This window comes from Podarcis bocagei, assembly GCF_964188305.1.
Source record: "Podarcis bocagei genome assembly, chromosome: 17".
Taxonomy (NCBI): Eukaryota; Metazoa; Chordata; class Lepidosauria; order Squamata; family Lacertidae; genus Podarcis; species Podarcis bocagei.
In genome coordinates this window covers 3,868,989-3,896,881 of record NC_138143.1, presented here as the reverse complement: position 1 = coordinate 3,896,881, position 27,893 = coordinate 3,868,989, and the positions used below count along the sequence as shown (strand labels likewise).

At 48.6% G+C, this 27,893-nt stretch overlaps 1 protein-coding gene across 2 annotated transcripts; it reads right to left on the bottom strand.

Annotated features, from left to right (window-relative positions):
* Positions 1-1,067: 1,067 nt before the first annotated feature.
* PDZD4 (PDZ domain containing 4) lies at positions 1,068-26,956 on the bottom strand. 2 transcript variants are annotated; one of them, XM_081177209.1, is made up of 8 exons: positions 26,504-26,956; positions 13,267-13,538; positions 11,579-11,669; positions 9,837-9,914; positions 7,972-8,034; positions 7,777-7,878; positions 4,631-4,741; positions 1,068-2,795 (listed from the first exon to the last, which is right to left on the bottom strand). In XM_081177209.1, the coding sequence occupies exons 1-8, from the start codon at positions 26,561-26,563 to the stop codon at positions 1,461-1,463; spliced, it is 2,112 nt and encodes a 703-aa protein (XP_081033335.1). In that variant the 5' UTR covers positions 26,564-26,956; the 3' UTR covers positions 1,068-1,460. The 2 variants fall into 2 exon arrangements, with proteins under 2 accessions (XP_081033335.1, XP_081033334.1); XM_081177208.1 differs by having other exon boundaries at positions 9,816-9,914; positions 26,504-26,953.
* Between the last annotated feature and the right edge of the window lie 937 nt (positions 26,957-27,893).

Genomic DNA, 27,893 nt, shown 5'->3' with positions numbered 1-27,893 from the left:
GATATGCACTAACTGGATTGTCGTGTTAAAAATGAGTCAAATGTTAGTTTAAGCTACTTTATACACTAAGCAGCAATTAGTCCATTTCCCTGTGGGCTTCTTCACTGCTCCTCTGACTAGCTCTGCAAGGTCTCAGGGTAGAGCACTTCCCAGCTCTGCTGCTTGAGATCCTTTTGATGAAGCCCAGGGCTTCATGCATGTAAAACGTGGCTGCTCTGTTAAGTCTATCTGAGGTGTTTAGAATAATAAATATTGATTTACTGTGCAAATAAGTTGCATGTTTCCTCAGAAGCCCCATTAGCTTCAATGGAACATGTTCCCAGGTAAGTTCTTACAGGATTGCAGCCTGAGGGATTGCAGGAAGGGACACTTGCAAGCTCTTGGTTGTGGGGTGCCACCAGGATTCGGAGAGGGGTTTGCTTATGCTCAGCTGCTCTGCAGCGCGCTCTCCCCAAAGCAACCCCATTTTCAGTATCTGCCAGCATATTACTCCTTAAATGAGGGGGGGCGGCGGAGTGTTTTGTAGGATTGTGTTATGGTGCAAAAGGATTTGATGTTTTCTGGTGTCCTATACCACTAAGCTTCAAAAATAAAGCCCCCGTGAAACGGTTTTTTACGGTTTTTTGCAATGAGTAAAAAGTTTTCTTTTTATTGTAACAATGCAAGTTCAGCCTTGGATACAGGGTTTTACCACAAGCTCTCTGCTCCACAGTCTCCCCCCCTCCCCCCACTAAGCTAGAGCCCCTCTCCATGGGGCAGGTGGGGCGGGGTAAGCAGGTGACAGAAAATGCAGGAAGAGGACTGTCAGTTGCTTGTGAGATGAGCCGCCAGGGCCCAAGCTTCCATTTAAATAGAGAAATGAAAAAGGAATTGAGATCCACGACCACAAAAGAGAAAAGAGAGAGAAAGAAAAAGAGGAAAGAAAGATGTCACAATATCCCAAGGGGAGGGGGTGAGGAGTGCCTTCATTGGCCTCGGCCAGTACGGAGGGGGTGAGCCTCCTCACTTTCCTTGTGCTCCGCATACTGCACAGAGAGGAACACAGCTGAATTCTTGTGCTTCCAAACGTGATGTGCTGGGGATAAGCTGGCAAAAGCTCTCAGTAAGGGTCAGGTGAGTGAGCTTCCCTGCACAATCACCTTCCATACAGGTAATCTGTGCATCGGGATGGGGACAGACCTCTCCGCAGCAAGCTCCTGGTGGATGCAGGATTGGGGCTGTGTCCCCTCTTGCCCTCTTAAGGCTGCAAGGGACTCTGGGCTTCCTGTCCCCCATGAAATTTGGTTCAAAGAGCCCAATGGAGCTCTGGCAGCAAACGGCGAGCGATTCCTTGGTGTGTTCAAAGAGCAAGCTTCCTGATAACAGAGGAAAGGATTGGCCCATCTAGTCGTCTTTCTCCAGCAAAGCCGGAGGGAAGGAGAACATCACCGCAACTCCTTCTGTTGCTCCTTCCAATGCGCTCAAACCGTGGTGACGGACAGCAGTGGGTTGTAAACCCTGCGCCCATCTGCTGAGCGAGTGCCATGCGCCAGCATCTCCTGGATGGTTATCCAGTTGTCCAGGATGCGCCGGCTCCGTTTCTTCATGGTTTTGCGGTGACTCAGGGCCAGGATGTTGACCTCGCCAGACACTCCCCGGGCTTCGCTGCCTTCGCGCTCCCTCAAGCAGTCCAGCCGGCTCTGCATCATGAACTCGCGGCGCTTCCGCTGCTCCCGGGCGCGGATCAGGTGCTGCTTCCGCTCCTCCTTGCTCCAGTACCGCCCCATCTTCATCTCGCTGACGGCGTCGTCGTCCGTCGTCATGCCGCTGCGCTCCTCGCGGATCTTCATGGCCCTGGCTTTGAGCAGCCGGTCCCTCACCGGCCTCTTGGCCACGTAGCGCGTGCCGTCGCTGCGCACCTTCACTTTCCACTCCATGCGGGGCTCTCCTTTGCCCCCTAGAGAGTCCTTGCATATGCTGGCTAAGCTCATTGGGCTGATAGGAGCGGGCGGCTCCTCCCGCTGCCGCCGCCCCAAGTACGGGCTGCCTTCCCCGGCTGCCTTGGGGCTGCGCCGCACCCGCTCTTCACGCCGGAATTTGGGCTGGGGCGGCGAAGGTGGGGCAGTCCGGTTGAGGTTGGGGGGCTCTGCCAGGCGGCGCAGGGGGCTCTCCAGCAAGGGGGTGCTTCGGCAACTCTCCCCAGTGTTGTAGGCACTGGTGCTGTCCTTATCAGAGCGCTCCGGCAGCTCGGTGATGTCGGACAACTCGTGTTTCTTCGGTTCGCCTTCCAAGGTGTAGAGCCCTTCCTCCTCCAGCAGCCAGGCCTTCATGCAGCGCTCGCGCAGCTGCTGCATCTTCTGGGCTCGCAGGATGTTGCGGCACTTGAACTCCAGGTGGCGGAGCTCCTCCTCCAGGAGGGCCACCTCGTTGCGGTTGACGTCCAGCGCAGCGCTCACCAGGCCCGGCTCGTTGCCGTTCTCCAGGTGGCACTTTAGCTCCAGCAGCTCGCGGTAGCGCTCGTACTCTTCGTCAGTAAGCCCCGGCATCATGTCGGTGCCCACGGCGCTAGGTGGCTCCCCTGCCAGCAGAGAGTCCATGCTGTAGTGGAAGTCGCGGGGCTGCAGGCTAGGCCCAAATTTGCGCAGGGTTCCCGGGGTGTTGGCAGCACTAGGTGCTTCGTCTCCCAGGAGGTCATGTTCAGAGCTCTCCTCGTTGCGAGTGCTTTCATCAGTGCGGCCAACACCACTGTCCAGCTCCTGGCTGTTGGTCAGAGGAGTGGCCGGGTCTCCAGGAGGCTTTTCTTGTAAGGGTTCGTTCTATGGAGAAGGAATGAGAGGGGACCATTCAGAGAAAAAAGCATGAACACCACCTTATGCCAGGCTTCTGGCCCAGAATTTCCTAAATGACACCTTTGTGTGACTCATAGACAGACCCCTGATTGGCAAGGAAGCTTCTATAGGCGCAGGGTTTTGAACTGGGTGAAAACTGAGAGCCCAGCTGCACTTCAAGACTGACACCCATGTAAGCTGAAAAGACAGGCACAGAGGTTCTTCTAAACTCCCTTTATCAACCTGTAAATGGCTACAGAAAGGTAGGGAGAGAGTCATCCTCTTATTGTGCATCTCAACCAATCACTCAAAGCCTATTGCTTCCCAGGTGATAATAGCAGCATTTCTCCCCTTCAGCGGGTTACTTGAGTGCAGGCATCAGAAGACTTGGGGTTTATAAAATATGGCAGGGGATGGAGTCAAGGACAAAATGCTGCCTGAGGGGTATGTGTGTGAAGCCCATTCCCTCCTGCACTCTAATACACCCTATTATACACTGGGGTGGCCACTGTATAAGTTGCAACACAGCAGGGATCCTAACCTAATCAAGTGTCTGTGAGTCAGGGACAGGGCAGCCTTTCATTGAAGTCATTGCTAAACAACCTAGAGTTAGAAATTGTTGCTAGTCTACTGCAGTTCATCCAGCAACATGAAGGTAGATCTTGACCTATGCAGTAATGCTTAAGCTGAGACATAGAGAAATAAAGAAGTAAAGGCGTCACATCATATTGCAAACCTTTGAAATGAAAGTTTGGCGGCCAAGCTAAGCACCCCCATGACCATTCCAGGTTGAGGCAGCTGGGATTTGCAGCAGTCGGGGTTGTAGCTCCATGGGATATGGTGTGCTTTGCGTCTGACGGGCAGCTTCCCCATCACAATCGTGAACTAGGTGGACCAAAGGTCTGACTCTGCCTAGAGCACCTTCCCCATCGCTTGAAAGTGAGCTTATCCTTTAATGCACATGATGAATTTCTTTTCTAGACATTACAGTGGTGCCTCGCAAGACGAAATTAATCCGTTCCGTGAGTCTCTTCGTCTAGCGGTTTTTTCGTCTTGCGAAGCAACCCTATTAGCGGATTAGCGGTTTAGCGGCTATTAAAGGCTTAGCGGCTATTAAAGGCTTAGCGGATTAGTGGCTTAGAAAAAGGGGGGGAGAGCGGAAAAAATTGGAACACTCGTTTTCGTCTTGCAAAGCAAGCCCATAGGGAAAATCGTCTTGCGAAGCAGCTCAAAAACGGAAAACCCTTTCGTCTAGCGGGTTTTCCGTCTTGCGAGGCATTCGTCTTGCGGGACACCACTGTATATCTACATGATCCCACCACAAGTCACTCCCTATCAAGTAATACAATGTACCCCAGAGTTAACCCTTTGCTGCTTCTTGTGTCTCAAAATCCTGCAACACATACAATGTCCTAGTGTGGGGGAGGGGAACTGCATGCCTAGAAGCTAAATCTGGTGCCCCAGGCCTCCTCTCTATTCTCCCCTTGGGACTCTCCTCAGGCCACAGCCCTCTCCCTCGCCCTGCTCTGAACCCTCCTTTAGTGCCTTTTCCAGGCTGGGAAATCTCTTTGAGGGGTGATGATGCCTCTTGCCTGCCTGGACGGAGGTTGGGGAGTTTTGTGGGGGATGTATAGAAACCTCTGGCTTTCATGGGTTTGGAGTTTAGCCTTCTGTACAAAGATGAAAGTCTCATCCATTGCTCCATCTGCTTTTGCCTCTGGTCCCCAGAAAGTTGCCCAGGACAGAACTCTTGGTTCTCCACCCCGACTGCTTTTCAGAGCAAACTGCTGACTACCTGCCACTTCCCGTTCTAGACCACACACCTGCTGGTCTGGTGGAGAAAGGAGCCGCCGGGGCTTTGTTCCGGCTTCGTGTTCAGAGCCAAAGTCATCCAGGAAATCCTCACGGTCACTGTCCTTCCAACGCTTGGACAACTGGAAGGATGAAGAGAATAACAGTGAACATGGCTGGGAATTCCACTGTCTCGCCCGGGACTGGAGACTTGGTTGCCCTCCAGATGTTGTTGAACACCCATCAGCCCCAGCCAGCAGGGCCAATGGTCAGGGATGATGGGAGATGTAGGCCAGCAACCTGTGGAGGGCCCCAGGTTCCCGATCCGCAGCCTGGCTTCAATGAGCCCCAACCAAGTGTCCTTGCATCAAATTCACACACTATGAACTTTTTCTTTCCAAAACAAGTGCAATATGTCAGTAAGGGAATGAAATCAAATGCGTTTTACAAAGCGTGTGTTTTTTGGGTAACTCTGGAATCAATGAGATCCACATTCAAATCCCTGGGCCAGCCCCTGGCTCTCAGCCTAACCTACCACCCAGAGTTGTTGCAATTGCAAAATGGAGGCGGGTGGGGGGAAAGAGCCACATACCGTATTTTTCGCCCTATAAGACGCACTTTCCCCCCTCAAATGAAGGGGAAATGTGTGTGCGTCTTATGGGGCGAATGCAGACTCCTTGGCTTCAGCGATAGCAACGCGAAGCCTCCGAAGCCTGTGCTCCGGAGGCTTCGCGTTGCTTCCGCTGAAGCCAGGAGAGTCTGCTCTTTGAGGCTGGCGGTGGGGGAAAGCAGCGCTTCCCCCATCGCCAGCCCCAGAGGATGGGGGGCAGCGGGAAGGCGCGCGACGCCTTCCTGCTACTCTCCAACCCTCTTTTGGGCTTTTGCAGGAGATGGGAGAATTCCGCCACCTCCCGCAAAAGCAGGCAAAAGCCGTGCGCTCTTTAAAGGGGCTCCGCGGCTTCTGCGGGCTTTTCTATGGGGGGGGGAATTCCCCCACCTCCTAGAAAAGCCCGCAGGAGCCGCGCACCCTTTAAAGAGCGCGCCGTTCTTGGGGGCTTTTCCCTGAGGAGGGAGAAGGGACTGACTGGCCGTTTCAGTCCCTTCTCCCTCCTGGTCGAAAAGCCCGCAGGAGTCACGCGGGGCTCCTGTGGGCTTTTGCGGGAGGTGGGGGAATTCCGCCACCTCCCGCAAAAGCAGGGAGAAGGTCTTGAAGTAGCGCACAGGCTGCGTGCAGCCTGTCCACTGCTCCCAGAGCTGCGGGGGGGGGATCATATTTTTTTCCTTGATTTCCCCCCCTGAAAACTAGGTGCGTCCTATGGGCCTGTGCGTCCTATGGGGCGAAAAATACGGTACATATCTTGCTCTGAGCTCCTTGGTGGAAGCAACACCAGATTTAGGGTGGTGCAGGCGGTTCCGTCCCACAGGGCGCTGAGCCAAGGGGACACAAAATTGAGAAGATATACTCTGGTTTCTCTTCAGATCGTATAAATTGAGAAGTTCCCTAACTGAGAAGAGTGATCTGGGACTGCCAAATTCAGGGTGCCATAACACCAAAAATGTCTAAAGTCCATCCCTGGTGGAAAGCCTGGATAAAAATATAAATGAAGGGGGGAATTAAATGTAAAGGCAAGTGTCTCATTTCATCGGCACAAGGATTTCTGCTTGCACTGTGGGAAATGATCCCTTTCTTCCCTCAAGCCCCCCCCAAATCTGTTCTAGGAGTTCCCCCAACCCTTTGGAGCAGATTTCGGGAGGGGTGTGCACAGGGGTTGGGCGGGTTGTAGAAGCAGAAATCCTTGCCCTGATGGGACATGGCAGTTGGATACCACCCAAAATGCCTGGGGGGGGGGGAATGGGCAGGGGGAAAGAGTGGCAGCTGAAACTATCCTTCACCCACTAATTCACAAGGCTAACGAACAAGGTTCAGGATCCTACGTGTTTGCCTTGCAACATGTTGCTCCATCCTCAGGTTGAAGTTTTAAATACAGGCTTGAGTAATACAAAGTAAATGAGATATAAAGGGAGACCACCTTCTTTCACCAGGGCAGGGGCTTGGGGGCTTACGGAAACTGACTTGCTGAGGAGGAACTGCCGCTGCTGCATAAATGTCAATCCATCCCTGTCCTGGCTGACAGCCGAAGCACCTGGCTGTTTGAAATCAGACATGGCTTGATTATTCTGTAGGCATCCAATTTTGCCTGCTAGAGGAGAGCAGCAGCTCCCAATATATATATTCCAATATTATTACCTGGGTTGCCTCTGTCCTTAGTCTGGCTCTGCCTACTTGCTTTCTGCTTTAATTTTTTAAAAATTATAAAATGATAATTATGTTTGGAATTGGCACATGATCAGTTTGCCACAGTTTTCAATGCGTATCTCCACAGAATTGCCAACATGGACCAGCACCTAAGTACACTATTAATATAAATCAGTACAAAAATGAATCCTGATTTGATTGCACAAGGATAATTTTGTGCTGTGATTTAAAACCAATGTGCAGTTTGTAAAAGGGAGAAAGCAACTAAAACTGCAGCCAACTGTGGACATATAGGCATATGACCCAAGTCCAGATATAGCGTGTGTGTGTGTTAAAAGAAGAAGAATGGCTTGCTAATGCATCACTGCTGCTCTGGAAACAAGGGCAGCTTATTCATAATTTTAAAATCAAGAGTGAGAAATTCAGATAGGGAGGATTTCACAAGCACCCCTAAATAAGAGTAGGCAAGGCTCACCAGCAGCTCACACTCCTTCTCAGCATCAGACAAGGCAAACAATAAATACGCCAGTCCCTTTGAGCCTTTCTCTCCACCCCCCGGACTGCAAGGGACATTGGCAGGAGACAGCCTACTTCCATGCAGCTCCATAGCAAGCAAGCAAAGAGACACTCAAATGCACATGTTCCCTGAAACACATTAAACAGCTGCAAGTTTCTTTCTTACGTGACAGGTTTGAATAGCTGAGGTTTGATCCAGCAGCCTATCCCCCTATCCTGACTCTGGGACCAGAGGAGGCTGCCTTACACAGACCCAGATAACTTGCCCCAGTCTCTCCTTGCCCTACCTGAACATGCCAGAGATTGAACGTGGTGCCTTCTGCATGCAAGCCTTGTGCTCTGCTACTTCGCTTTGGCCCTTCTCCATTCACCTTCTGCTTTGTCATGCATCTAAAGACCTCTCACCTCAGTCTCAGGCCTAGCCAGCAGCAGAGAAATATTTGTCCGCTCCTCCTGGGTGAGAATTGCTACAGCCTCCTCCCGGTTTTGTACCTCCATGCCATTTATCTAGGATTGGAGGAAATGTATAGAAGGGCAAGTTTAAATTTGTGCATTAAATTATCCCTCTTAACACCCACCACAGTCGCCCACAGGATTCACCTGGATTATGCGATCTCCTTCCCGGATTCGCCCATCCTTGGCAGCAATGCTGTTAGGATTTACCTGGCGTAAGAAAAATTAAATGAGCATCAGGAGGTGAACTTAAGTATGCTACTTCCTAGTTTCTCTTCCAGCCTGCTAAGAACCTACTAATCTTTGAATGCTGAACAGAGAACCCAGGACCCCTGTCCAACCTCATAACTGTAGCACACACCAGACTTAAAATCCCTTCCCTTAGACATGAGCTTGAACCTGATTCTGCTCTGCTCTCTTACATCCTAAGACCTGGAAGAAGTACGTGCATAAGGCCTGTTTCTCCTGAGTGTGTACCACAGCACTAGGCAATGCAGAATGGGATTTGGAACAGTGTGGAAAATAACTCTCCATCTAATGCTAGTTGATCTCCAGAATTTGCTCTTTTCTAAAGGCATAGCAAGGATACACTTGTTCAAATCCCTCAGTGTTCCATGAAATTCATTGGGTGGTCTTGAGCCAGTCATGCCCTCTCTCAGCCCAATCACCAGCTAGGATTGTTGTGAGGGTAAACAGAGGGTAGAGGGATGGATGGGTGCTAGAATAAAAATGCAATATCTAAACGATTTAGAGTCAAGTGTCTTGCAAATTCCATGCCTGCCTAAAAAAATTATTCACAATTGCGCCAACAGATAGGAGAAACAGTTCCATTAATTACTGAAGAGCTCCTTGCCAGGATGCGCTGGTAGTTTTAGGGAGCAGATGATGAAAATGTCTTAAGTTGACATCTTCAGCTAGGCAGGGTTCCCCAGATGGCACAGTCTACCTCTGGCTTTCTGTGGTGATAACTTGGTGCATTCTGTTTTCCCTGCCTCCAACTCTTTTCACAATAGCTATAAATCCAACTGTGCTTTGAGCCCAGAGTACCAAAGATGCCCTCTGGGATACTCCTCACACAGTAGCCCCTAATGCTCCTTGGGCATATGCAGCTAACACCACACTTACTAGGGCCAGTGGTTTGTAGTAATTTAAGATCATACTATGTGGTGGCAGGGTAGCACTCCTGGTTATAGTCAAAAGCATGCTCCTGGAATCTTGACTTTGGGGGCAAAGTAGAGGCAATGCTAATTGTATGAATGCACTTTTCCACTCCTAAAAAGTAAGGGGAAATGTGTGTGCGTCTTATGGAGCGAATGCAGACGGGAGGCTCTGCTCACTGCTCCCTTTAAAGAGTGCGGCTCTTGGGGGCTTTTCCCCAAGGAGGGAGAAGGGCTGCCCTTTTCCCTCCTCAGGGAAAAGCCCCCAAGAGCCACACACACGCTCCGCACGCTCTTTGCCCGGGAGAGGCTGTGAGCAGCTATCCCAGAAGCCAGAACAGCAAGAGGCTATCCCAGAAGCCAGATCCCTCTTGCTGTTCTGGCTTCTGGGATTCAGAATCCCCCCCCCCTTGTTTTCCTCCTCCAAAAACTTGGTGCGTCTTATGGTCTGGTGCGTCTTATAGAGCAAAAAATACGGTAAAATGTAAAGCTGATGCACGGGGACCCTGAGCAGCACCCAGACTGCAGCAGGTGGAGAGACAGAGTCCAACCTGGGGCCCTCCAGACTCCAACTCCCATCAGTTCCAGCCAGCACGGCCAATAGACAGGAGATGAGCAAGGTTCCCCATCCTTGGTTTAACCCAATCCCAAAGAAATCTCCCTCCCTCTCTCTCATACAGGCTTATTTTTTGCTCCTGCTGCTGCAGCAGCAATGAAACCTGGAGCTCCTTACTCTCCATGGCTTCATAAAGCTTGACAGCAGCTTCCTCCCGCCACTTGCCTGCCTCCCCAGGCCACACATCGCACCCCACCAAGAGTTGCCCCCTCCCCCACCTCTCCAACGTAGATGCCTACATCGTCCTCATCATCAGTTCGGTAACAAACCATCAGGCCCAGCTTGTCCCGGTGACTGGATTTGTACAGCTCCACCTCCTGTGGGATAGAGAAAGCACCAGGCAAAGTCACACATGGTTGCAAGCCCTGAGCCAAGGCAGGAGAAGAAGGTTCGTTTTCACAGACCTTCTCAAATACATTTTAATGCTTCATTCAGTCAGCCCAGGTAGAAAATCACAGCTAAACCGTCCCTTTAGTCTCTCTGAATCGGCCCTACTTAACTTTCCCATCCTTTCCTAGGTTTGCAGTCAAAGGTAAATAGTGCCAAGATCTTCTACAGGGCTCATTGTTACCATTATTTAAATTTATATACTGCTTGGTAGTTGAGCGACACTCAAAGTGGAACCATCTGTAACCACCTTAGGATCAGTTCACACCTGCATGTTCATCATTAATGTCAAGAATGAATGTGTGAATGATGCCCATCATAGATCAAGCTTATTCCAGGAAGAGTGTGGGTGCAGCCCCATATGAGCAAAACCCTTAAGGATAAGGAGAACAAGGGGGGCTGGTGACAAACTGTTGCAGTGTCTTCTTCCTCCAGAGCAGGAATGCTCCTGTTCTGGGTTCCAATCAGCCATTTCCCCCAAGCAGGGCATTCCATGTCCTCCCCTGATTCTGTTTTTCTTTTCCAGTTATTATTGTGCTTACTGAGCATGCACAGTCCTCTTTGGGCTGTGGAATTGCCCCCTTAGAATTGATTTTTAAAACTTCTTTGTACTTTTAACAAATTCTCCTGAGTATGCTGAGGCCCCCTGTTGTTTGTCACTGGTCCCCTTTTGGTTACAATCCTGGTGGCACTCAGGAGACCATACTTCAGTTCTTTCCTCACTCCAAGCTGCCTCTCGACAACATAGGACTGAACTCGCAGCAAGTGGTTATTAAATGGAAGCAAATGCTCGTGTGGACCTGACCTAAGAGGGGTGAAACAGGGCTCACTGGAATCATAGAATCATAGAGTTGGAAGAGACCACAAGGGCCATCGAGTCCAACCCCCTGCCAAGCAGGAAACACCATCAGAGCACTCCTGACATATGGTTGTCAAGCCTCTGCTTAAAGACCTCCAAAGTAGGAGACTCCACCACACTCCTTGGCAGCAAATTCCACTGTCGAACAGCTCTTACTGTCAGGAAGTTCTTCCTAATGTTTAGGTGGAATCTTCTTTCTTGTAGTTTGGATCCATTGCTCAGTGTCCCAACACGGAGATATGAAGATATGGAGATATGAAGCACTGAGAAGCAAACAAGCAGAGCACAGGCCACCCCAGTGTTTTCCACAGTGCTACCAGTCTCCTCACTGGAAGGCTATATGTTGTGGAAAATACCTGCCCTGGGATTTGGGGGACCCTTGCGCAAGGCAACTTTGGGGTGAGATTTGCCAGCTAAAACTTCTTCTATGTATGCAAAGTTCTATGCAAAGTTGAGAATGGCAGTCTCTAGGGTGGCAGGCTCTTTGCCAGCCTTGGCAACCTTGCCATTGCCCAACCTTGCAGCTCTGTGCAGCCAGCCTGAGACTGAATGTCTTGTATAAACACAGCACCGCATTAAATAACTGAGCAATGTGTTGCCATTTAATGGTACCCAGAATGGGCCACTTGACATGGTTTGCCTCGCTCTGCCTAATTGGCAGGGAGCCAGGCCCTGCTTCCTGATCTGTGGATATAAACCCAGAGACTGCCTCTTTCGGCTTCATCACATTCTCACCTCATATTCCAGCTCCTCTGCCCGCTCAGTCTCTGGGGCACCTCCTTCCATGAATTCCACAGGGTCATAATATTCATGCCCAATTGAGGGGCTGTGAAGAAGGAAAGGCATAAAGCAGTTAGGTGAAGCATCCATTTGCCACTCAGGACCACCGTTACCCTTAGAAAACCCCCAGAGCAATGTCTGCACATGAACATTCAGCACATGCAAACTAATGTGAAAACTTGATCCTGGGACCTTGAAACATGAGGTTTGGTGGCTGTGGTTAACTCAGGGGTGAGGGAATTTCATTTGTACATGCATGTGCTTTTTAGCCAGGCAGCATAATATAGGAAAAGTGAACTCAAGAAGCCAAGAGCAGCTGTGACGGCTCCACAGCCCGGATGCTGGGAAAATGGGCTCATCATATGAGAGTGAACAGGGTTGCCAGCTGATAAGGAAAATGGACTGGCCTGCTCTTGTGAAGACATTTATAGGCGTTCAGGTGTTGTTGTTGTTGTTGTTAATACGCCACCATCTGGCTGGGTTTTCCCAGGCACTCTAGGCTGCTTACAGCATATATAAAACATAGTAAAATATCAAACATTAAAAACTTCCCAATACAGGGCTACCTTCAGATGTCTTCTAAAAGTTATGTATCTCTTTGACATCTGAAGGCAGGGCGTTCCACAGGGAGGGCACCACTCTTAAGAAGGTCTTATGACTGGTTTGCTGTAACTTCACTTCTTGCAGTGAGGGAACTAGCAGAAGACCCTCGGAGGAGGACTTCAGTGTCCAGGCTGAACTATGGGGGTGGAGATGCTCCTTCAGGTATACAGGGCCAAGGCCATTTAGGGCTTTAAAGGTCAGCACCAACACTTTGAATTGTGCTCGGTAACGTACTGGGAGCCAGTGAAGATCCTTTAGGACTAGTGTTATATGGTCCCGGTGGCCACTTCCAGTCACCAGTCTTGCTGCTGCATTCTGCATTGCAGTTTCTGAGTCACCTTCAAAGGTAGCCCCATGTAGAACGTATTGCTGTAGTCCAAGTGGGGAAGAACCAGGGCATGTACCACTCTGTCAAGACAGTCTGTGGGCAGGTAGGGTCTCAGCCTGTGTACCAGATGGAGCTGGTAAGTAGCTGCCCTGGACACAGAATGAACCTGCGCCTCCATGGACAGCTGTGAGTCCAAAATGACTCCCAGGCTGCGCACCTGGTCTTTCAGGGGCACAGTTACCCCATTCAGGACCAGGGAGTCCTCCACACCTGCCCACCCCCAGTCCCCCAAAAACAGTACTTCTGTTTGTCAGGATTCAACCTCAACCTGTTAGCCGCTATCCATCGTTCAACTGCCTCCAGACACTCATACAGGACATTCGCTGCTTTCACTGGTTCCAATTTAAAAGTTAGGTAGAGCTGGGTGTCATCCACATACTGGTGAACACGTGGCCCAAACCCCCTGATGATCTCTTCCAGCAGCTTCATATAGATGTTGAAAAACATGGAGGAGAGGACAGAGCTGAGTTTATCTCAGTGCTGCTAAGGTCTGCATATTGAGCTGCTTAAAAATACACAACTAAAGAGACTAGTTTAAAAACTGGCAACTCTAAAAGAACAGAGTAGTAGGAAGGGACCATGAGGCTATAACTGATTGAAGGGCATGGAGAGCAAATGCAATGGGGAAGGTTTTGCTTGGGGGAGCACTCACAGATCAGGCAGCCCATAAGGTTCCAAAGTCACAGCTGGGGGGCTCGGGGGGTGCATCCTGCCTAGCCCCAGTAGGTGTTCAAAGGTGATGTCTGTCTGAGTTCCACTGTCCACCAACGTTGTGGGGTCCCCCTGGGGGGCAGCTCCTTCACTGGCACCACCCCGGCTGCGGGGGCTGCGCCGCAACACCTGGATGACCAGAGGCTCTTTGGAGCACCGCAGGGCTTCAAGGGTTTGCTCCTGTGAGAGACGGGACAACTCCCGACCATTGACCTATAGAGGAAAGGAGGAAACAGACAGACAGACAGACAGACCAATCAATAGAGCCTTGTAGGTCCAAAGTCTGGTGCTTCTTTTCACCAGTCCACTGAGAACTCCAACCCGCCCCCTCAGATAACATTACTCCTGGAGTGGTTCCCTTCCTTCCTGAGGGATGTGTAAGAGATGCACTCATGTTGGGTTCTGCATCTGCTCAAGGTTTTGGCTCGCTGCCTTTTCTTCAAGAAATCTGAGCATTCAAAAAGTACCTGCACCATCCTATCTGCCATGTGTAACCTGTAGCTCACTCCTCCACAGCTGACCACACTGTAACAAACAATCCCTCCTGCAGGGAAGACCTCCACATCTCCCCACATCCCATCCTGGCAATGCTTGCTTAGAGCTGATTCTCCTCCTCCTCCTAAGCAGTTTCAATCTTTCACACACCCATGCAGACCAGGTTTGCCCAAGACATTTCGCTGCTTGAAGACCAGGGAGCACATCCCCATTCAATCCACAGAAGCCAACTGTGGAAACCTGCTTCAAAAGTGGAAACAGGAGGGCATCCTCTGCTGCATATAACTGAGGGGGTGAAGGACAGGCTACGTGGCTGGCGCTCACACACAGCTCCATCCTCCGACAGAAGAGAATGGCAGGTCCACCTGATATTGCTGCCCTGCATATATACCCAAACTTCTGTTGCCTGGGGCACCTGCTTCATTCTAATGGTAAGACTGGCACAAACATGAGTTCCCTTCTCCCAGCTGACAATAGCGTTGCCACCTTTCAACATGGCAAATTATTGGTGGTCCAGCCATTCAGCTAGTGGGATAAAACAAGTAGAATGTCAAGGGGCTTACTGCAAACATGCTGTGATAAAGAGATTCTAGCAACAAGTACTTTAATTATTTTAAATATAAGGATAAAAGAGAAATGCCTTGTGGCCTTTATAACTCCTTATTATTCTACAATACAATGTCAGTTTTCAAACTGAGCGTTACAAGGTAGTGCAGTGAACCAAGGGTGCTTGAAAACTCTCTCTCTCACACACACACACACAGAGAGAGAGAGAGAGAGAGAGAGAGAGAGAGAGAGAGAGAGAGAGGGAGATCATGCAGTTTGAGGCACACACCCCCATTTCATAGAATCATGGAGCTGGAAGGGACCCTGAGGGTCATCTAGTCCAACCCCCTGCAATGCAGGAATCTCAACCAAAGCATCCCTGACAGATGGCCACCCAACCTCTGCTTTAAAATCTCCAATGGAGGAGAGTCCACAACCTCCAATGGAGAAGAGTCTGCTTCACTGCCAAACTGCTGGTGTTTAGTCGGAATCTCCTTTCTTGTAACTTGAAGCCATTGGTGACCAGTGACCTCTCATTCACGTAAAATACACTTTGGTTGTCTATCAGGATTTTGTTTCCTATGCATAATTACTATCAGGGCTAGTACCAGACTTTGAGGGACCCTTGGCATAGTACTGGAATGTCCACTACCAGTCAGGGCAGGTACTGTATAGTCCTACCTGGACGACAGGCATTACATTTCGGGTTACTTAAATGGTGGACAGCCACCAGGGATGAGAGCCAGTGGCCAACCTGGCTGACTGCTGGCATAAGGACTCATTACCAGCAAAGACACACACGAAATGAATGAACTCCTTATTGGGAGTTTCCAATCATTCTGGAGAGAACCACCAAAAACAAGGGCACCCCAGGGATATTATGAATCTGTGGCATCCTAGTTGACAGGTGCACTGATCTTAAGTCACATATTTCTCTGTCAACTCTTCCACAGAGAAGCTCAGTGCAGCTTATAGAAAGCTATTTCATTTTGTCCCGATACCACAACCCTCTGAGGTAGGCCTAGTTCTCACTGAAATGGAAAATCTGTGTGAGATACCACAACCACTTACGACCACAGCTGGGGACTCATCTGAGTGAATACTTTTTTGGCAAAATAAATAAACACCATTTTTTGCACATAAAAATCTTGCAGGGAAAGGGTTCAGTTAGAACTCCATCAACGTACCTCTATTCCTTGTGATACAAATTGCACACTCCAAATCCTATACTTAAAACAACGACAACTATTTTGTTTGCCTACTGAATGTCTCATTCAGTGATCCAAGCCACACTCTTCTCATGCCAGACAATGGCCAAATTTAAACTTGAATACTTGTTGTCTACCATGCAGCTGTTAAGGGCACAGGGTGCTTCCAGAAAATATGACACACCTACTACTCATGTCTAGGACTGCCAACTTCTCTTCTGGTAAAGTTCCTCTGTCAACTCTAACCTCAGGGGTTCCAGAGGGATAGCCCTGTAAGCGGTGTCAGAAATCCCCCACCAGGTGTGTTTTGCTACTGGCAGAGGTCCAACTGTGACCATGTGGAGATCTGGCCTCTCCACCTGACTGGCCTCTCCAGCTTTCTTAAGCAGGTAAGCGGAAGAGAATATTTATTGCATTTATATCTGAGCTTTTCCTCCAAGGAGTACATGGTTCACCCCCACCTTGGTTAATCCCTGCAACGACCCTGTGAGGAAGGTTCAGAGGCTGTGATTTGTCCCAAGGTCACCCAGTGAGCTTCATGACTGACTGGGGATTTGAACCCTGATCTCCCAGGTCCTGGTCTGACACTCTAACCACTAATCTAAACTGGCTTCCTAGGGTATTTCTGCTATGGGGCAGCTATATAAATTAGGTAGGCAAATAAATATGGGGAAAGCAAAATGTCTCTTAGAGAAGGATCTGAAATATCTTCCTTGAAGCTTAAATTTGTTTTATTCTGGATTGCTTTATTTGATATTTTAATTTGTTGTAAAGCACTTTGATATTTTTCTCTTTAAAATATAAAGGTGTATATAAACAAAATGAATAGTAATAATAATAATAAATTTCATTGTAAAAAAAGATGGCGCCTAAACATTCTATTGTGGCAACCCTAACCTTTGATTAATGTGCCATTTGGCGGTTGGCTCATATATCTGAGTTTCTAGCACTACCTACCTGTAAGTCTGTGGCAGCAAAAGCAACCTCAAGATTGTTGTAACAGGAGTGACACTTGCTTACTCAATATGAGTTTACCCACCTAAGGAATTAAATATTTTGTCCTGCCACACCTCCTCCCTGAACACTTTGGGCCATTTAAAGGTACCCGTTTTTCTATTCTGGTACCAAACCAGGCCTAAAATCTAGTAAGGACCAAGAGCCAAGTGCTGAGATAAAAAAATGGCAAGGAAATTCTGCCACAAAATCTGGCTGGAAGCCTAGCTGGAGCCGAACAGCCGGCCATCTTGGGGGAAACCTGCTCCTTTGTTTACCAACAACTGGTATTCAGATGGACAGAAACATAGGAAGCTGCCCTATACCAAGTCAGACCAGTCAGTATTGTCTGCACTGACAGGAAGCGTCTCTCCAGGGCCATTCCCAGCCCTATTTGCAGGGACTGAACCTGAGATTTGTACCACTGGTGTGGCTCTTTCATGGACCTTCTGTTTAGCAATCACTGCACTTGTGTACACCATTTACAGAGTTTTAGGATTAGACGGTCTATAAATCTTTGCAGATAAATCAATCTATCCTCCATGAATTTGTTTCAAGCCATCTGAGCCTGGCCAATATGTACAAAGTAAGAATAAGGTAGCCAAATCCTGAAGTGGGAGAATGACTTGTACCAATGTAAATGATTTCAAGCACAGTGGGGGGCGGCACACCAAAATTTCAAAGACTCCCCTCTAAGAAATTCCCTACAAATAGAAAACTAATTGAGGCAGGAGCAGACAGGGACACAATTCTTCTCCCTGATGTGCTGCAGGGGATAAGCGAGAGGGTGGGAAGGATTCCACCCCCCCCCCCAGTGGAGGGAATATGGAAAAAAGGACCCCCCCCCAACACACACACACAGTTTGAAATGATACAGTCTCTACACCAGGGATTGCCAATGTGGTGCCCTCCAGATGCTGATGTGCTCCAAACTGCCACCCCCCTCCGCCAGCATGGCCAGAGATTGTGGGATGGTGCAGTCCAACAGTATCTGGAGGGCACCATGTTGGCTACCCCTGCTCTGCTCCATGACCTCAGGGCTCCATCACCTAGGGTGGCCAGATGGAAGAGAGGCGAAGAATGATCCTGCCCCTTTATACAGAATGGAAGATGGAAGTCATACCTGCTAAATTTCCCTCTTCTGCACATCTATTAAAGGTCCAGCAGGAGGAACTCTGTGTTCCCTTCCATCTGTCCCCCTATAGGATAGGTGTGTCCACAGGGAGGGCATTTTTGAAGGCTGAAACTGCTGGTTTACACAACTGCTTTGTTCCAGGACATGCGATGAGGCAACGGGCCCCAATCTTGCCAGGGGTTACTGACTGTCAGCCTCATGAGCATGTAAACAAATTGGAGTCTGTTTCAGGGGATGTTGTCACAGGATAACTGATCATGTAAAAAAGCCATTACAGCAGTGGCAGTAAAATAAGATAAGGGACTTGCTTACACATTCAGAGATTGCTTCAAAGGTTGTCACAGGGTTATTATTATCCCCTGAGGCAGAAGTCTCTGTTTACACATAGACAAAGAATGCCAGGGTGCATTTTGGACTTGAATCCCTGCTATCTTGGACCACTCAGTTAAATTTTGTCTGCGGAGAACTCTATACTCTGTTCAGCATTTGCATGTCTGGTGGAAGAGATTCCAGAGCCCTTGACTTGATCCTTGCCTTTAACCTCACTTCAGTTGCTGATTTGCCCCCAATTATAGAAGCAAGTTAGAGGCCAAAACAAAGTAGAGTGTTGCTATCCCAGGTTAGCTGATTATGTAGCTAAGCCCAAGTACTTCAGCTCATAGAATAATTGTGGCAATAGCACGAGCAACCCTAAGGCTATGGCACAGTGGATCACCTATGCTTTTAGATATACTGCCAGCTTTTTAAATTTCTGGAATTGTGCCTAAGTTCTTAACAGCAGCAAGATAAGAGGAAATTCAGTCAGTGTATCATTTCTGAACATTTCTGTCTAAAGCTTAGGAAATATTTTACCTGCCGAATTTCTGATACATAATTAAAGACCCGAAGAAAAAAACCACCCTTGTACAGTTGTGTGATTTGCCTCAGTACAAGCAAATACCCAAGACATCCCTGATGCTCTCAAGTACAAGTACGTAAAGATAATGAAATGTTCCACTACCCCTCATTCAAACATTTATTTAATCTCCATTTTATCACTCCTCTTTTCCAGATGGGAACCTGAAGGGGAAATAAAGTCATTCAGGTTGTCCCCGGACTAGGTAGTATCTGATACTGGCTGTCAAACCCTTACCTAATCCAAACCCTGGCAGTTTGTGGTCCATTTTGTCTCGCCAAAGGTCCATGACAACACGCCCAGTTTCCTGTATGCACAATGCTCTCTCATGCACGTAACTCAACACGTAACTCAACAGACTGTAGTTATTGTGGGAACCTACACAAGAACCACTTCATTATGCGTCATGGGTTGATGCATCTGTAGGTGCGTCATTGTACAGTGTGTGCCCTCATACAATGTGCAGAGCAGTTCTGTGTATTGCGTTGCCTTTTGCTGCACAGTCTTGTGTGCGTCTCCCTCTCTTTCTCCATCACTGCAGCTGCAGTTGCCATGGAAACTAGAGTGATTGATACAGGCATCTGCAGCTGGGGAGAAGGAAAATATGGGGAAAGGGGATCAAAAGCCGAGCAAATCTCCTCCCCACTCCCTCTCCTCAAAGTCAAGGGTATCATTAATTCCCATTTCCTCTTCCACTATGAAATATGGGGTGGGGGGAGCCACCAGGACAGCAGATGGATTGCCTCTTCAAATGGAGGGTCATCCCCCAGAACTGGAGAGGGAGAGCTGTGGGCCGGAGTGGAAAATAACTGAGAAGGGGGGGCGGGAGCAGTAAACTGATGATGAGGAATCCAAAGGGCTATAAGGTAGAGAAATGAGGCTGCATGTTTGAAAGCTTGAAACGAAGACCCCAAACTGGTGGTTTGGGGAGGGGCTGTGGGTGGGAATGAGGAAGATGTTCTCTGCCTCAGGAAGACCCTGCAGGAATTTATAACAAATGCTAATCACATTCCTGCAGGCAGGTCTGGAATGAGATCCAGCCTCAGGCCTTCAGCAGATGGTTCCCACAGCTTCCCTTTGTGTGTTTCTTTTCTTCTTCATCTTTCCCAAACTGCCTTTCCAGCAACTCTCCCCGCCTCTCCCCCTCCCTCCAGATCCCGACTCTATAAGCCTCCTGGAGAGCCTTCTCTCTAATGTATTCTCTGAAGCCTTGGGCACTTCTTATATTTTATGATTCCTCCTAGCTCTGACCAAAAGCTCCCCATTCCCCTTTCTGCAAGAATCTCTGGCTAGTGACCAGCGTTAGAATGCGCAGCCTTGTCCCACTGCAGCAGAGAGCGTGCAAGCGAGGGGTGGTGGTGAAAAGGAGTTTAATTATTTTTGTGTGAAATGTGGTTGGGTCTGGAGTGTAGAAATGTAACCCTGTATGTGAGTAGCACCTATCTCAGGAATCATAGCAGTTGTGACTTTGTGGACATATGGCATTGTTTGCATGTGTAACTACTATTGGGGGTGTGTGTTTGTGTGTTATATTTAGATCTCTGTTTTTGTCTGGTCTTGGTGTGTGGGTGTCCATACAGAAAGTGTCTGCAAAGGAACTGTCTGGAAAAGTAATTATTTGGTGTGAGCAATGTGTATATGTGTACACACAGAGAGACACAGAAGAGTTTAGCCAATATTGCAAGAGGAACAGTGTTTACACATTTTTATGGTTCTATTTTCATCCCATCGACTTCTGATAAAAGGAGCTATGCCCTGTTTTGTCCATTTCTCTTTGTGTCTGGCACTGATTATGTAACTATTCATATTTAGACAGGGCATATACTGTATTTATGTCACTAGGTTTATATCTCACCTGCTTTACGTACATTTCTACAGGTGTGCTTGGTCTTTTGTGTCTAACCTAGTTTGCATGTGATTTCATTGTTGTCTTTGGTCTTTTTGTATGAGGTGTTCATCCAACTGAATTTCTCAGAGAACCCATGCACCAGGCATTTCTCTATCACATCTCTTTATGCAACAACTTCAGAGAAGTTCTCTGCGACATCCTCAATAAAGCAGTTAAATCCTCTACTCAGACCATGACACTCTTAAGCCACAAGTACCAATATGTATGCCCTTTGTGGAAAATACATCACCAGTCAGCCTTGTATTTGCAAAAATTCCTTTACCAGAGACAGATAACCATCATACTAGACAAAAGTTGTCCTAGTGAGTCTCCTGAAGTCAGAATGGTGACAGGAGGCTTATCTGAGTCTTCAAATGGAGCTAAGCTAATGCCTCTGAGAAACTCAAAAGCAGAGTGTGAAAGCAACATCGCTCATTGATTCCTGGCATTCAAAAATATACTGACTGAACATTTCGCTATCATAGCTAATAACCATGTAGCAGGAACCCCCCCACCCCAATCATTCTGTTTGCACAAACTTCACACACACTCACACTCACACACTACATACGCCACATTTCTGTTATAAATTCATAGAAAATCAACCATACATCGGATTTGCACTGTTCCATTTTTTACTCCATGTGACAAAGACTATCAAAGGATCAAAGGGGGGTGCTTGGTTTCTGGTCAGCCATAATCTCTTCAGCATACCAGCACATCCACAGGAGCCCTGCCCAGTTGCTATGTCAACCCTGATAATCCCAGACAGAAGACAATCAAAATCACAAAGAACAGTGGATTCACCACGGGCTGAAACAAAGGACAATGATCAGATCTTCCCTCTGGGGGCAGGAAACTGCAAACTCCCCATTGTCACCTGGAAAGTACTCATGGGGAGGGGGAAAGGAGGAACCAGCCAGGTGACAGGACACTCAGGTTACCACCACAACTCCTCCCTCAACCCCTCCTTTCTGTAATGAATGCATGATGTCAACCCCTCCTTTCTGTAATGTATGCATGATGTTTCTGGGGGTGGGCTTGACCTAGAGGAGGGGAATTTCAAAAGTTTTTATAAGGTCTTGCAGCCCATTGTTCTGGGTCTTTCCTCTCTCCTGCAAGTGAGGGGAACACCCTGATGCATCAGTTCAATAAAGGCCAAGCCTACAGGCTGCTGTTTTGCTCCAAGTTATCCTGGTTGGTGTCTTTGTTTTGTCCAAGGGAGCCCTCAGATTTTTCCGTTAACAACCATTTGCTAGGCCTCTCTTCTAATAACCTGTTTTTAAAGCCTCCTTTTTAAAAAGCCATCAGGGGTAGACTTTGGTAACATGGTGCCCCAAGTGAGGCCAAAATTTGTACAAAAATTGTTATTTTCACAATAATTCCTTTTGGTACAGTTGCTTTTTATGGATCTTCTCAGTAGGTACCCGTATGATTTTGATATTATTATTATTATTATTATTATTATTATTATTATTATTAACCCTCTCAGTTCAGCATCCTGTGGGCAGAACCACTGGTACCACCCCAAATCCAGTGCTGGCCATCATCTTGTGGCTATAAACTCCCAAGTTAAGTAAGCTACTGAAGCTCACACATCCTGGATCTGAGGGTAAGAAGCACAAGAAAATCATATTGTGTGCTTTAAAGATGCACAAGGAAGGTAACATAGAGCAAAAGTAGATAAAACAGGGTAGCCCTGCTGGCCAGTAGGTAGCCACCATCAACCAATGAGAAATATGGATCCACAGCCCACTCCCACCCCCGTGTCTGTTATAACCAGTGCTTTTGTCCTAGAAAAAATAGGTGCCAGTACTGACCGGGCAGTTGTTACAGTAAGTGCCACACTTTTAACAACAACAGCAACAACAACAACAAGAGATGCCGGTAACCATGAGAACCCCCTGAAAAAAGCACTGAAAAAAAGCACTGGTTATAACTAGGGAGTATCAATAAGATCAGAATTAACTAACCAGCAGCCTTCCAGATGTTGTTAGATTACAACTCCCATAATCTCTGGCCATGGGTCATGTTGTCTTGGGCTGATAGGAGTCCAACAACACCTGGCAGGCCACAGGTTCTCCTGTGATGTCCCGTATTGATTGGGAGGAGCATGAGAAGATCACAATTCTATTTCATCAACCCCTGGAATGCGGATGGAAACCAGAAGTCAGTTCTCCTGTTTGTATGTCCATTGGCGGCTCGCCACTTGATTACTCAATGTTTCGTGACTCAGACAACTACGTGAATTGGCTCCACTGAAAAAGCCGTGTGTATGAAAGCTCCATGGCTGCGATACTTGGTTTGTGATTGCTCAGACATGCATGTGAAGTCTTACACTTGATGTTGCTGTTAGCAGGTGGTGAACAGGCACTGTGGAATCAACCCAGGCAGGGAGGGAGGGAGGGTCTCAAAACACACCCCTTCACAATGGCCCCACAGATCACTCTTAGCACTTTGAGAACAAATGACCTGTGAACTTGACAGGAACAATTCCCAAATCCCAGGACTCCAAAATGTAAGAAGCATCTTGCTTGGTGTCAGAGCCCAGGGTGAACCTGGAAAACCTGCGTTCCAGATCTGTCTTTGCCATGAGTAAGTTACTCACTATCCTACAGCCTTTGTCCCTCATTTGTCAAACAGGAACAACAACCACTTTCCTCACAAGGCAAAGATAGAGTTGTAAAGCATTTACGAATGATCTACTCATACACAGTATGGAAAGTTATAAAAACTGGCAAATGTCACTTGACATTAGAAATTCCTCATAATTGTAAGAATATTTCACAATGAAGTTCTTGGACATATCCTTGGACACGTTAGTTGGTGATCTTTGGAAGTTTCATCTATAAATGATAAATTAAGTTTCTGCGAGAAATTGACCCATTAACTATGGCATATGCTACTATAGGTAAAGTGTCTTCATTAAAACAAAAATGTGTGAAGCAACCCTTAAAAACCAGCCATTATTAATTCACAATTTAACGCTAATATTGTATTTCAGAACTTATTACTTGGCTCTCCATGAAACTTGTTATTTATTATTTCTGATCACCCACATTTGTCACAGTCAGGAGCAACCCCCCCCCCAATCCTTCAACTTTCTATAATTTGCTTGTTTAAATAAGCAAAAATCTGTCTAATCAATGTATTTGTACTTTTGAGCTTCCTTGATTTCCTGTGCACTAGACTGAATATGTAAGCAAACTCTAGTAAATGAAGCCATAAGAATATGAATCAGCAAAGGTTTTCTGAAAAGGTTCCTGATGGCAGAAATTTTAATCTAGAGCCTCATTTCCAAAATGAATCTTTAACTGCTATTGATAAATTTTAATAACTATGCTTACAGCTTAGCTTGGAAGAATTAGCATGCATACCACCAAAGAAAACTCAAAACCATTTAAACTGGACAAATATATATACACAGAGAGAGATTATTGTAGCTAGTATTGGAATCACTTGTGATAAAGGGCAGGACAGGTAGGTAAATAAATGGCCCCTGGCCATTCTCCAAAGTGACCAAGAGATGAGGCAATGCAAAGCAGAGGTGCAGAAGAAGCCTGAGTTCTCCAGGTCTGTCCCCTCCACTTGTTGGAAACTCAGCCTGAAAGACAGGGCTTCTGATGAAGCTAGATGGGGTGGGAAACAGCAAGAACCCCTGTGCACCTCTCATGGGACAAGGCTCAGCCTCTCCCCATTCCTCTTACATAGTGGTGCACACTCAGTTAGTTTTGTTATAAAGAGACAAAGAAAGGAATGACTTCCGGTTATCTCAGTCTGGTAATAAGTACGTTTTGGAACCAGAAGCTTAGTTCATAACAATATTGGCCCTTCTCTGTAAAACAGAGGAGTGGAACCTTTGGTCCTCCAGATATTGTCAATCTTCCATCAGCCCCAGCCAGGATGCCCAGGGATCAGGGATTACAGAAGATGTTGTCCAGCAACATCTGGAGGGCCACAGGTTCCTCATCCCTGCTTTAAAATATTATAATGAGACCATTAGCTAATCTGACCTTCCCTATTGGAAGGAAATCTGGTTCCCACTATTAAAAACTGAACTGGAATTATGAAAGAACACACACATCCCTTCAAAGTAGACCTTGCACACAGGTAGACTAAATACAAAGACTGCCAGGGCAAAAAGAAGACACTTATTTGACATGGCTCAAAAGAAGAGGAAACTTTGAAGGCAAACACCGTTAAAGCAGTCACCTTCCATTTTCCTTAGACAACACAACAGGATCCTCTTTGCTAGATTACTGGTTGCAATGTTCAAGTAACAGCCCAAAGGAAAGGATGGGTGCTTCCAGAGATGGATGTTTAATGTGGGATGGGGGCTCCTCGTGCATGCATTTTCTCCACAATGTCTCCACGATGTCTTTGTCATCAAAATGCCAGCTGGTAATTCCCTCCCCACTTTGGTCCAGAAATCTGGTACTTAAAAAAACAAAAACCTGTTCCCAACAACCCATTTGCAATATCTGAAAGACTCATTTACAATATTACGCCGTTGTCTAGAAGACCCAAACATGAATGCTTTCTCTGTGTATGTAAATATATGTATTACTGAAGATGCAGATATACATGGCATCGCCCATATCTATAAGTAGGAGGGGTGTCAGGATAGTAGGCGGAGATGTTATGAGCACCTATACAGCATAAACCATAACTTTGGGGTCATTTCTCTCACTACACATGGCAGGCTTATTTGCCACTTGTACACTGCCTGTCTATGAATAAACGCCAAGGGAAGAGATTTAAAAAGCAAGCCAAAAAGAAAATATACTGTCTCTTTACTGTGCAAACAAGAACATGTAAACCTACAGTTATATCCAATAGCCAGTACAATGCACACTGGCAAATATACTGATGTCCATGCACACAGAAAGAGGGGGGGGGGAAGAGATTGCATCTGGGGGGGAACCATGTTGGCTACTCCTGAGCCTAGACACACCACCTTCATTCTACCTCAAGGCTTCCTCTGTTGCTCTGAGTTCCAGAGCCTCAACCAACAGATCTGACAGGACCAAGTTGGGGATGTGGGAAAGTGCCTTTGTACCTGTAATCTGGGCAGGGGAGGGGGAGACCAGGATGCATGGAATTTATAAATGGGTAGAGAGGGGAGGTGGGGGAGAGAGTGAGCAGAAAAGAAAGATATGAATGAACAGGGGCTGACACAGACAAAAAGAAGGGAGAGAGTCTGAAAATAGATACCTGAACAGGCAGAGAAAGGGCAGGCGAGTTAAGCAGATGCAGAACCATACAAGGACTGAGGGATGGAAAGTGAGTGGAGATGAATGGATGGCTGGCTGGGGCTGGTGGTGAATGAATGCCTGCTTCATGTGAGTCTGTCCCATTCCCTCTCAGACCCTTCCCCATCCTTTGCTTCCACCTCAGCGGCCCTTTGCCATTCCTCCCAATTCCTCTTTCTTCTCTTTCACAGAAGCCCCCTCCCCATTATTTCAGGCACTGTGTGGCATGGGAAAATGGGGGGGGGGGAGTTGGAGAAGGACCAGTTGCTAGGCAACCTCCCCCTACCTGCTCCCCTCCCCCACTGCAGCATCACCCCCCCCTCCAATGCCACAGAATCTCCTCCCCAGAAAATCAGGGATTCCTTCCCTGATGTGACCCCCCCTCCAATAATTCCAGGCCGCCTTCTCTTTCCACAGTGCCCCCCTCATTCCCCACCCCTTTCCCTCCCTTACATGCAAAGGGCTCTTTCTCACGTCCAGGATAGTCACCCCACCCCGCCCCACCGAACCCCACCATCCAGGAACCCCTGGAAACTCTCGACAGCCTTGCCCAGCCTTCCTTGTCCCCAGGCAACCCCCCGGAGCCCCAGACCCCTTTTTATCCCCACAACTACCACAAACGCGCCCCCATAGGCAACCCCTTCTCGCCCCCGCCCTACCCCATATGCAACCAACCCCATTCCCCTCCCCTCCCAGAAGGGCTGCCCGCCGGTCACCCCCCCAACCCCAAGTCTTCTCCTCTCCCCCCCCGCGAGGTCCCCCTTACCTGCAGCATGACCCTATATTGTTCCTCAGGCTTCTCCACCACACACATGTTACATCCCATGGCGAGGCCGCGGGAGGGGGCGGCACCGGGGGGGCGGCGGCTCGCAATTCGGGAGGAGGGTCAGCTCATGGGGACCCTACAGGTGGGGGGCGCGGGGCGCTCGCTCTCCCGGCCCCCCCACCACCCTGGCATAGCCCTGGGCAGGGAGGCTGGGGGTGCCCTCCGCTCGCTGCGCCCCATTCAACCCCCGGGGGGCATGGCGGCGGCGGCGGCGTGGGGGGGGCGCGGTGCTGGGAGGTCGGCCTGCCCCGCTTCGCTGGGGGTCAGCCGGGGTCCCCTCCCGGAGGAGCAGCGGTCTCTGCCGCGGAGAAGCGCGCGCGCTCGTCCGCCGTCTGCTCTGCCTCGCTCCGATTACCAGAGGGAGGGGAGGGGGACCCGCCGCCGCCGCCGCCTGATAAATATGGATGACTTCGGGGAGGGGGCGAGGCGAGGGGAGGCGACTCCGAGCCCGCCCCAGTCGCTCTCGGCCGCGCTTCGTTGGCCCCCACCGGGCAGAGCCCCCTCGGTCCGGCATCTCCCTCGTGGATTCCTTCCCCGCCAGAGCATCTCTCCGCTCTCGTCCAACCTTCTGCCCACAGACGCCCCTGCTCCGCGCCCCTGAACGCAGCGGGCAGCAAACCTCTTCAGCAGGGGGCCGGTCCACCGTCCCTCAGACCTTGGGGACCATATGGGGGGGGGGGGCTGGACGACCGAATTCCTATGCCCCACAAATAACCCAGAGGTGCATTTTAAATAAAAGCACACATGTAAAAACACGCTGATTCCTGGACGGTCCCCGGGCCAGATTTAGAAGGCGATTGGGCTGGATCCGGCCCACGGGCCTTTGGCTGCCTACACGCGCCTTAGGCTTAAGGGATATGCCCAGGCAGAATCTGGCCCGCCGCCACCACGTCGTCCATTTTTCCGGTCACCCACCTCTAGAGAGCCTGCTATCAGATATAATGTTATTATTTAACACAGGAGAGAAACGTCAGAAAGGCAGATGGGCAAAGAGGCCAGGGACTGACCACTAGGCATGGCATGCGGTAAGTACGGCTCCTTGGCGGTGGAGGAACTCGGGGTCCTAGGTTCAAGCACCAGGTAGGGCAGAGGATTCCTGTATTGGGGGGGGGGGGTTGGACTAGATGACCCTCCTGGTCCCTTCCAACTCTAAAATTCTATGATTCTATGTAGTCGTCCAGTCATCTTCTGTTGCTACTGTTATGTTTTCTACAGCAAATAACATACTACAAAGGCTAAGTCTGTTTACTACACTACTACTAAACCTTTATTTAGCTTCAGGGTTGAATGGGTCATACTCATACCTTCTGCAGCACAACTAATCTGCATA

Coding starts and splice junctions, on each gene's coding strand:
- PDZD4 (XM_081177208.1), bottom strand. CDS start 26,563: ATGGGATGTAACATGTGTGTGGTGGAGAAGCCTGAGGAACAATATAGG. Junction 11,670..13,266: donor CCTTATGGGCTGCCTGATCT/GTGAGTGCTCCC, acceptor CCTTCTTCACAG/CCCCTCAATTGGGCATGAAT. Junction 8,035..9,815: donor TAGGCATCTACGTTGGAGAG/GTGGGGGAGGGG, acceptor TTCTTACGCCAG/GTAAATCCTAACAGCATTGC.